Genomic DNA, 11361 nt, shown 5'->3' on the forward strand with positions numbered 1-11361 from the left:
TGTCAAGGCTGTATATTGTCCCCCTGCTTATCTGCAGAGCACATCATGCGAAATACTGTGATGGATGAAGCACAAGCTGAAATCAAGATTGCCTTGAGAAATGTCAATAACCTCAGATATGCAGATAACACCACCCTTATGGCAGAAAGTGAAGAAGAACTAAAGAGCCTCTTGATGAAAGTGAAAGAGGAGAGTGAAAAAGTTGGGTTAAAACCCAACATTCAGAAAACTAAGATCATGGCATCCGGTCCCATCACTTCAGGGCAAATAGATGGTAAACAGTGTAAACAGTGAGAGACTTTCTTGGCTCCAAAATCACTGCAGATGGTGACTGCAGCCATGAAATTAAAAGACGCTTGCTCCTTAGAAGAAAAGCTATGACCAACCTACACAGCATATTAAAAAGCAGAGACATTACTTTGCCAACAAAGGTCCATCTAGTCAAGGCTATGGTTTTTCCAGTGGTCATGTATGATGTGAATTGGACCATAAAGAAAGCTGAGCACTGAAGAATTGAGGCTTTTGAACTGTGGTGTTGGAGAAGACTCTTGAGAGTCCCTTGGGCTGCAAGGAGATCCAACCAATCATCAGTCCTGAATATTCACTGGAAGGACTGATGCTGAAGCTGAAACTCCAATACTTTGGCCACCTGATGTGAAGAACTGACTCATTGGAAAAGACTCTGATGCTGGGAAAGATTGAAGGCGGGAGGAGAAGGGGATGACAGAAGATGAGATGGTTGGATGTCATCACCTACACAATGGACATGAGTTTGAACAAACTCTGGGAGTTGGTGATAGACAGGGAAGCCTGGCATGCTGCAGTCCTTGGGGTCATAAAGAGTTGGACATGACTGACTGACTGAACTGAACTGATATTTATAAATGTATAAATTTATCTAATATAAAACAAAATAATAAATTTATCAATTTATATCAAGTATAAAATTTAAAACAGTAACTTTCCATAACATACCTGAAAATTTACATGTAAAATGTTTTAATGGGGCTATCTGATATTTTCTCACAAATTATAATAACATTGAAACAATAAATCTTTTAACTACCTTCCCACTTTACTTGTTCCCCTTTCTAAGTTCTCAGTCAAGCAGTCAGTAACATATAAACAATCCCCTAAATGTACTCTTTGGGGCTTCCTGGGTAGCTCAAATGGTAAAGAATCTGCCCGCAGTACAGGGGACCTAAGTTTGATCCCTGGGTCAGGAAGACCCCCTGGAGAAGGGCATGGCAACCCACGCTAGTATTCTTGCCTGGAGAATCCCATGGACAGAAATGCATTATTTGGGCTAAGGGTCATTTAACTCATGTTTTCCAGATTACTAATTTCTAAGAATTCTGAAATGTATCAAGAAATCAAAACTTCCATATATCAGTTCAGAAACTTCCATCTCAAAACAAAAGCGTTTGACTTAGTAAAATAGCTCTGATGACAGATATATTACTCCCCAAAAGATATGTAAGCCATATTACATTCTTATGGTTCATAATTCCAAAAAACAGCCCAAGAATCAAAGGAAGAGACCTGAGAAATGGAAGATGAGGTGGAGTTACTCTACAATCAACCATGTTAGTAAGAAGTGATTATTTTGTTTCATCGTTTAATATAGCTTAGCCAAAAAAGTCAGGGGCTCCCAGGCAGCGCCAGTGGTAAAGAATCTGCCCGCCCACGCAGGAGACGCGGGTGTGATCCCTGCGTCAGGAAAAGCCCCTGGAGGAGGAAATGGCAACTTGCTCCGGTATTATTGCCTGGGAAATTCCATGGACAGAGGAGCCTGCTGAGCTACATGGGCTGACCGGAGTCCATGTCACCAGAAGTCCATGGGGTGACAAAGAGTCAGACATGACTGTATGACTGAGCACACATTACAAAACGTCAGGAGGTAAAATTTACACGGATATGCTTCAAGTATGAAATATGTGCCACAAAAAGTAAGTAAAAACACCCTGTGATAGAAAAGCTATGATAATTTGCCAGAAGCTCCTTCAACTAAGTAGATATTTAGCATTCCCACAGTATGGGTTTTCTAAGAAAATTCAGGTATAATGCAAATGTCAGTATGATATTCAAGAGTGAGCCGACAGGAGGAAAGGTCACTCAAAGGTTTTGTTCGAACAATGAACTAATTTCACTATTTTTTAAACTGTATGTGCTGATTACTTTGGTGACAGCGTTGATAATGCACTGCTGCTGCTGCTGCTGCTAAGTCACATCAATCGTGTCTGACTCTGTGTGACCCCATAGACGGCAGCCCAACAGGATCCCCCGTCCCCGGGATTCTCCAGGCAAGAACACTGGAGTGGGTTGCCATTGCCTTCTCTGATAATGCACTAGGAAAGTAAAAGATCCTACTTTCAAGTCCCAAAGAGACGTCTGAAGCCCTGGATACCTGTATATTACACGCTCTCGGACCCTCTCTTGTCACCATCCAATTAGAAAGGAAACGTGACCACCTTAGTGTCAACTAAATGTATGCTCATACGACGCTTGCTCAGACCCTAGTAACTCAGTGATAGACGACGACAGGGACAGAGGCACGTTGCAGTCAAGAATCACAGCTTCAGCCCGTGAGAACACACAAATGCAGTAAGGCCCCTCCACAGGCCCCTTCAGCTGCGAACTTCCAAAGACGTGGACGTGGGTGTTCACACGTCCAGTCAGGTAAGTCAGCCTGTGTCGGCGTGTGCTGTCACACGCCCGCGTCCTCTGCGAGTGGCCACGCTTTTGTGGACTTTGCGGCACTGTGCTGGCTAGAGGACAGGAGCACAGTGTCTTTCTTTCAAGCCCAAGATGTCCAGAAGCAACGATAAAAGCAGTGGTGAGGCAACCGGAACGACCGTACTTTTCACGGTACTGTACTGCAAGATTAAAGATGTTTTCTTTACTTTTTCTGTTTGTTTTTTTTTAATGTATGATTTGTGTGAAAATATTACAAACCTATTACAGCACAGTGCTATATAGCCCATGGTGTTGGCTGGGTACCTAGGCTAAATTTGTTGGATTTATGAATAAATCAGCCTTATGAATGCACTCTCAGAACTGAACTTGCTCATCTGTAGGGGACTTGCTGGCATTGAGTGTTCTTTCTGACTTATTGATAAGTAGTGCCCAGAGCAAATTAGACTCATGAGGCAGAAGAAGAGGGAGGAAAACAAATACGTCTCCCAAACCAGCAATGAACTTCCCACAGGTACATGTCCTTATTGCTAAATTTTAGAGCCACACACTGAGACAATCTTGGTAGGTAGGAAATTACAAGGAAGATAATGAAATTCTGAAGTCATAAAGTATCCTGTAATGGAAGGTGTTGCGAGATAATTGTGGCATGGGTAACATTTGCTTTTGTAATATGATCATATGTTAAGGTGATTTTTAAAATCAACTTAAAAATTCATAAGATGATTTTATTCTCTTGTTACTATATAGGTTTATTATATCATCTTTCAACCGGAGATTATTTCATGGGAGTCTGTTCCAGGACAAATGTTCTCTCAGGTCACTAGACTCCAAAGATAGAACCGAATCCGTCTCCCAAGCAGCACACTTTTATAGACCATCGCCAGTATCACCCACACCCCTCCAAATCTTATGTGTGTCTGTGTCCTGTGGACCACAGAGCTGTGAACCTTTTCCTACATAAGAAACACTTTTAAAAAGAGTTGCCTGATCAATTAGGGCCCCTCTTAAGAGCTATCCACAGAGGATTTGGTCCCATTCTAAAAACAGAGCACCAAAAACGTGATTCTGTGCAAATTGTTTCAGCCATCTCTTCACCTTAAAACAGATTCCATTCTCCAAAAATACAGTGAATAATCAAACCCAAACTCAATTTCTTTATGAAAAGGAATCCTGACCACAGAAAAGGGATTATATTTTCCTGGAAGAATTATGTCATTAAATGACAAAGATAGTTTTCATACCTAGAACTAGTCTGTAGCTAAAGCTAGCAAACAAACGCAAAACCAACCGCACGCTGTCACTGCCGTTTGGGCACCAACCTGGCAGGGGCTGAGGAGCTATCAGCACTGTGGGCAGAGGCCTGGAGGCGGGAGCTGGTCTGGACAGAGACACGGCTACTTGGTTTGTCAACAGCTGAGGCTTTTGGGGCCCATGAAACAATCTTGATTCCTCAGGATATATCCACGTTGAGTCCAGAGCCAAGGAATTATTTAAAAAGATCTGTCCAAAGAGAAAGCAAGCATAACATGTAAGACCATGAAGGCTGTAAAATGCTTATCCTGTCTAACGCTGAATCCTGAAGATTCTATGGGTGGGACTCTTCAGAAGCACTCCTGATGCTTGGGGTTTTGGCATCAGTCACTTTCTGGGCCTGGTCTTCGGCTACTCACTTGGTCAGTTCATTCCAGCAGCCAGTTAACAGATGAGCGAGTCGCCTCAGGAGGCGAGCAGCATGTGGGGGAACAAGCCACATACTGCTTTCCCTTGGTTTTCAAGTAAACAAAGTGTGGCCAGTATATGTGAATTCAAAAGTCAGGATAAACCATGAGAAAGATGAGCACTCAAAGCGGTAGTGGCAAGGAAAATGCTTTTCAAATGTATTTTCGAGTTATATAATGTTTAAGGCTAGATTCTGATCAATGGGTACAAATTTAAAAACCGAAAAATTCAAAAGGTAGATTCTGATTCAGAAGTAGAACTTTTCTGTTTTTCCGTGGAATCCAAATATTTTAAGCTAAAACAAAATCCCCCACCATCACCATCTACTGGTGCTTTTGAACAGGCCAGTCTTATTCTGAAAAGGTTTCTCTCTAGAGCTAATGGTGGATCTACTGCAATAAGAAACTAGAAATATACCATAGTTTTTGTCGTAGGAATACCCAACAACTTAGTAACAAGTAGCCCATCTGTCCAATCAAACCAACTGAATTTTTACCTTACAGTTAGGGATCCTTTTGTCTATCCAGCTTTTCCCAACAGGAAGTGGAAGAGCAGATGTGCAGACATGTGGGAAAATGGGCACCAGTTCCACAGAGGAAGAGGGGGAAAGTCCAATCGATGGGGAATGACCACCAAACAGCCACTGGAACCCAAGGAAAGAGAAGGGCATGCTCATTAGCCTGTATCAGTCGACTCTACTTCGTACCAAAAGATGCTGGGGTAGCTGCTTTAAAAGGGAATTTTAAAATGCATGTGTTTGGTTATGAGAAAAATTTCCTCTTTCCAGTCCCCAAACCCCACAAATATTCAAAAATTCTAAAAATTTATAAAAGTTTCTGTATCTGAATCATCACAATGCATTGACAACACCGCATCCTTTAACATTAGGAAAGAACTTCTAAAGCACAAAACCACAAGAGCATGGTAAGAAATGAATTTCTGCCCTGAGAACAAGACAAACCACAGTGGAAAGGGGACATGCTGGGTATGCCTTTTATAATTCTTGAATTTTCTTCATAAGCAAGCAGAGAGCTATATTTTATTATATTCTTTTCCATACAACATCTCATATTAGTTATACCCATCACCTTAAAAGCAGGGACTGGCAATATTTTCAAAATAAGAGGTTAAGATTCAAAGTTTTCCAAGGTCCACAAATGCAAATAGATTCCAAGGCAAAGAAAATGTGAGTGAGATCATCACGTAACTCAAAGTCCCGAGGCACAGAATAAGGCAGCAAACGTCGAAAGGGGACAGACGGTTTAGGAGAAAGTCTCTCTAATTTACTTAACTGAATCGTTATCAGTGGAGAATAGGTTCATTGTTCAATGATATGGAATGCTTCAATATGCATTTGTTTTAAAATCATAAAACCATTTTTGAATTTCCTGTTATGTGAAAATGTTCTTCTAAGATAAATACTGTTTTTAACAGAAAATATGCAGCACACAATATTTTAAAGATTAATATTGTTTGGGAGAGGTTTTGTGTTTTAAATTTACACAAGAAAAAAAATGCAGTTTTCTATACAGGAAAAAAAAATTGTAGTTCCTTGACATTATATACCTCTAGTGGTAGTACTGGGATATCACAACCCCTTCAAAATAGCAAAAAAAAAAAAAAGAAAAAAGGAAAAAAGAAAGAAAGAAAAGGAAAAACTACCAATGCTTATTAAAATATATATATATACAACATGAACATGACTGCATCACACGTCAAAACACCATATCCATTACCACATATGTGATGTATCATTATATCCAAAGACCAATTTAGGAAGAGTTAACCACATCTTTTAGAAAAGCTTACAATAGAATGTTGGAATTAAATTAATGATGTTGTGTATTCTGTCATCCACTCATTTGAATATGCTATGGATGATAATCAATGGAATAAAATACACATTATTCCCTGATTTAAATCCATCTGCATAGTTAGCACACAATGGATCTTGCCAAAACCAGCTTGTCCTAGTCCGTTGCACCATTAATCAAAGGTACAGTCACTTTCTCTTTTTAATTCCAGGTTTGCAACGCCAAACTCCTCTAAAGTGCAATATGACAATAGCTAATCTAGTGGACTTGGGCAGGCTAGGGTGGGAGTGGAAATCACCCAGTAGCATTTCTCAGTATTAAAGCCAGGGTTTTCCTGCAGGCTTCCACTGGTTTGAATTTTCTTAAGCATTGTCCTGAGTCTACTTTCAAATGGAAAAAAAAAAAAAACACTAGATCAGAATCAGAAATAGCTATTGATTCCCAGCTTGGTTTTCAAGGCTGGCAGAGGCTGTAAAAGTATTAACTTCTATCCGCTAAGTCGGCCACAGTCCGCAGAGGCAGCGCTGGGCTTTCGAGGCGCCGACTTCAGCACCGCGCTTTGGACAGCGACCCCGGCAGGGGCCAAAGTTGGGGCGGGCAGTCCCGACTCTGGTTTTGAGGCGCGGGTCTCCAAACTGCCCAGCGAGAGACCGGGGAGAAAGACTTGCAAAAGCTGCCAGAGGCGGAACGGGACGTCGGAGCGTGAACTTTGTTGTCCATGCATGGCTGCCAGGCTGCGCCCTGATGAGCTGGGGGCCCGAGGACCACTGCGGGAGGAGGGAGTGCGCGCCAAGGGGCCGGGGCCGCCGGAGTGGGGGCAAGGGCGGCGCCCAGGGGCAGGGGGACGCCGGCCACCCCGAGCCCGGGTAGGGGCCGGGGACGCGTTACCTGCCCGTTGAGCACGGGGTAGCGGTGCGCGGCGGCGGCGGCGGCGGCGGCGTGGTCTGGCGCAGAGGGCAGCGGCAGGAGCGGCAACAGGGGCTCGCCAGGAGCTTGCCAGGCGGGCAGCCCCGGGAGAAGCGGGCCGGCGGGGGGCTGCGCCGAGGCGAGCAGCACGGGCGGGGGCGCGACCCCCGCGCCCAGCCGGAGCAGCCCGGCCGAGCCGGGCACCATCCAAACCCAGGGCGGCGGCGGCGGCGGCGGGTCTGCATTCATCGGCCAGAGGAGAGGCTGCCGCCGGCGGGGCTGGTGCTGCAGCTGCCGCCGCCGCCGCTGGAGCCTGGCGCCCACCAGCATCCTACATCCCGGCGCGGGCGGCGGCGGCGGGGGCGGCGGGCGCCCGAGGTGCTGGCCGGCGGCGGCGCGGGCTCCGGAGCCAACTCACTTGGTTCCGCGGCGCGGCCGCTCGCTCCGCCCCTGCCCCGCGCGGGGAGCCCCTCCTCCCGCCCGCCGCCCTCCTCTCCGAGCGCGTTCGCCCCGCGCCGCCGCCGCCCCCAGGCCCCGGGCCGGGCTCGCAGCGTCTCCGGATCCCGGGCTCCGGCCGGCGCGCGCCCCTGAACCCCCGAGGCCGGCGGCGGGAGAGGGGGATAGGGGGCGGGGAGAGGGCGGGGGCGCGGGGCGCTGAGGGCGCGCCTGGCCGGGATCCCGCGGATCGCGCCCAGGGCTCAGATGTGGTCACCGGAGGCCTCCGGCTCTCGCGGACGGAGCGCACGCAGGGAAGGCACGCACGGCTCGGCCCGGAGCCGGGGTCCACCAGCAGCAGCGAGCGGAGGCCAAGGTGGCGGCGCTGGAGCCTGGCACGTCCCGCCGCCGGGCGGGGCTGGGGGCGCTGGCGCGGACCGCTCTCTGCCTGGTTTTATCGGGGTCACCCGCGGAGGGCCCCGAGGGGACGCTGGCTGCAGCCTCCGAAGCCGAGCGGGCACCAGTTTCCACCCGGGGCGGGTAGATGACACTCCCTCTTTGGAGAATCTGCCAAACACTTTCCTCGGCCCTCAGCGCGCCCTCCGCCCGATGGCCCCTACCCCGCGCCTCAGCACCCAGGTGCCGCTCTCCGGGCAGGTCGCCTCGGGGCCTTTGCACAGGACGTCCGGTGGTCGCTGGGATTGCCCGTTGTGAGCGGGCCCTGGACTGTACTGGATCCAGAATTGTGCGGCTCCTTTCCCCACCGCACGCGGCCTCCGCAGTGCAGCCCTGCGCTGCTTGGGGCCAAGGACCACCACCCCTCCTGCGGGGACCCTCTCTCGGCCTGCACCGCGGAGCCTGGCTTGGCGCTGGTCACACGCAGTTGCCGCCAGGCGGCGCGCGCCCCTGCTGACCTCCGTCCTGCTGCAGACCCGAGTCCCGCGCGGTCTCTCCCTGGGATGCCGGCCCTGAGACCCAGCCCAGCTCTGGGCAGCTCGCACAGATAGCTGGATGGAGACTTCCATGTGCTAATGAACTCCTTAGGGCACCGGAGAAACCTCAGCGCAGCCACAGCGCAAGCCCAGTGCTTCTCAGGAGCATTTGGTGAAGGGCTTTCCTGCCGCCTGAAGCAGAGGGAGGTATTATGAAGTGTGCTCTTCAGAGCTGGCATGAAGGGTCCACCCTGACCTGAGCAGGAGCGCATGCACCCACCCAGGTACACCCGCGGGCACACCTGAGACTCCAAACACCAGCAGTCCTCACCTCCAGGCGGGTCCCAGACCCCCCTCCTGAGATAAGCTGACCGCGCAGAGTGCTTTCCATTTGCTTCCAGGGTGGTTTCCTCATTCTCCTAATTTGCTTAATTTCCTCCTGGCCTGGCATGGTTTCTTTTCCATCAGGGCATATGCTAATTTACATAGCTGGCATCTCCATGTTTTCCTCCATGAGAACCATTTTTCTTTTCTTTCTTTTTTTTTTTTTTTTGAGAACCATTTTTCAATTAGCAAGTTGATTTCTTTCTTTGATGCAAAAAGCCTGGCAAGATTTTGTTTTTTCTCACCTACCATCAGAAAGCTCTGCAGATTAGGAGCCTGTTACTATTCAGTGTAAGCCTTTAATTCATGCGCACCCCTGGTAGGTGTCTTGATCTTGGCGGCCACAGCCCGGCTAAGGAATTGGGCCTGGCGACTTGGGGCAGGCCAATGTGGACCCCTTGAAGGGTCCTGTTTGAATAGGAGTTATCCACCTTTTCTCCACTGTTGGGAGGCTGGCAGTGCCCAGATTGCGTGCTGCTCTCAGCAAAAGAAAAAAGCACATGCACAGACCCCACGCTTCCGGGAAGCAGGCCTTAGCCGTGATCTGGGGGCGCTTCAGCAGGCACTCTGGGGGCAGTGCCACCCCTTCCCATGCAGCCCTGTCTTTGGAGTGGTTCTGCTAAAGTTAGCTTTTGTCAACTGGTGATATTTATTCCCTCCCTGGCTTTTTGGTGCCTTGAGCACAGGATGCCTTGGGCAGCTGCTCGGCTCTGAGCAAGAGCTGGGGAATCACAAGTAAGTTCACTCAAAGGACCTCAAAGTAGCCCAAACTCCTCTGCTGCTTCCTGCCATGGGCTTGACTGTATTCGTTTATCACAGCGCTCGAGCCCCTTTCCCTCCATACTGTGTGCTGGGTTCTGGGGACACAGCAGAGGACAACACGGGTGCAGAGCGATTTGCACGAATTCGTTAATTAATTGATATGACAAGGGGCCAGGAGATGGGCTTATCCCCTACTTCCGGCTCCTGTTTCAATCACATTCATCTCAACGTTTTCCCTACACCACCCCCACTCAACCCAGGAACAACCAGACACCCTCGTGGACAGGAGAAGCCCCCCCACCCCCCAACGCTCTCATTCCAAGGGGTATTTAAGAGGACTCTTGTAAAGCAGGGAGCCCTGTTCTCCTTCAGGACCGGAAATCACCACCCGTCTGTGAGCGAAGGCTCCGTGTCAGGTAAACGTGAAAAAAGCGAAAGTGTTAGTGTCCCATCGTGTCTGACTCTTTGTGACCCCATGGACTGTAGCCCACCAGCCTCCTCTGTCCATGGGATTCTCCAGGCAAGAATACTGTAGTGGGTAGCCTTTTCCTTCTCAAGGGGATCATCCCAAACCAGGGATCAAACCTGGGTCTCCTGCATTGCAGGTGGATTCTTTACCGTCTGAGCGACCAGTGAAGTCCTGGTGCTCAGGTGGAGGCCAGGTAGACCTGTGCACCCCTGTCAGTGACCCAGGGGGTCAGCCCTGGGCTAGCACCCCATAAACTCAGGCCCTATTTCTCCCTGTAAAAATCATTGAGAAATTCTCCTCGTAAAGGGTTTTACACACAGTCTAGTCTCAAGTTCTCCTAAACAATAAAAGCAAGCTTCAGTCTGTCTGTATTATTCAGGCAGAACCAGCAGAAATTTCCAGCTAATCTGTGACAGACTGAAGAAAGGAGATCCATGCCATGAGAAACGTGTGAATTAGCCTCATATGCTAATAAGTTCTGAATTGCTTATTACCTTGCAGGGGAAAAAAACAGTTGAGTGTTAGGGAGAAATCAGTGGAGTAAGATTTTGCAGCTTGTAGAATGATTTATTTTCAAGTTTTTAAAAAATCTTTTTCTAAGTAGAATATAATAGACCTCCCCCGACTCCTCGCAAAAGAGAGAGAGACAGAAATATGAAGGTGCTTTCTCCAGGCCTGCGGAGTTAAAAATAACCCTCAGGGGGAAGGGGTGGAGGGGAGGGTGGAGAACTGAGTTGTCACCTTGCAGCACCCTGCCCCACCCCCTGCTCACACTGCCAGAACGTCTTTCCAAAACAAATGCTGATCCTGCCAGGTCCTTCCCTGCTGAAGGCTCGTCAGCTGTGATGTGACGAGGCCCGGGATGGAAGCCACGGACGCGAGCCACCATCTCAGGGGCTGGCATCTTCAGGACGATTGGTGGTTTGATACCTGGCTTAGTGCGGGGGAGAAGGGGCTGGTGGAAGAGTACTTTTCCTACCTTCTGCTCGACTCAGGAGTCTGACTCGAGCATCTTTTCCCGGGACGAGCACCCAAGAGGAAAGGCTGCTCTGGGCAGGACGGCTTGGGAGGCTCACACCTGCAGTGGGAGCAGGGGGTGGGGCAGGGTGCGCCAAGGTGACAGCTCAGTTCTCCACCTCCCCTCCACCCCTTCCCCCTGAGCATTAGTTTTAACTCTGCAGGCCTGGAGAAAGCACCTTCATATTTCTGTCTCTCTCTCTTTTGCGAGGAGTGGGGGGAGGTC

General features: G+C 48.9%; 1 protein-coding gene across 1 annotated transcript in view; it reads right to left on the minus strand.

Moving 5' to 3' along the window:
- TCERG1L (transcription elongation regulator 1 like) overlaps window positions 1–7466 on the minus strand; it is a 196235-nt gene extending 188769 nt beyond the window's left edge. Inside the window, exons 1-3 of the mRNA XM_061403870.1 lie at window positions 7119–7466; window positions 4913–5059; window positions 4017–4197 (exon numbers count right to left, since the gene is read on the minus strand). Of these exons, the coding sequence (XP_061259854.1) occupies window positions 4017–4197; window positions 4913–5059; window positions 7119–7466 (676 nt within the window). The remainder of the gene's footprint in view (window positions 1–4016; window positions 4198–4912; window positions 5060–7118) is intronic.
- Window positions 7467–11361: the final 3895 nt, after the last annotated feature.

This window comes from Bos javanicus, chromosome 26 (assembly GCF_032452875.1).
Source record: "Bos javanicus breed banteng chromosome 26, ARS-OSU_banteng_1.0, whole genome shotgun sequence".
Taxonomy (NCBI): Eukaryota; Metazoa; Chordata; class Mammalia; order Artiodactyla; family Bovidae; genus Bos; species Bos javanicus.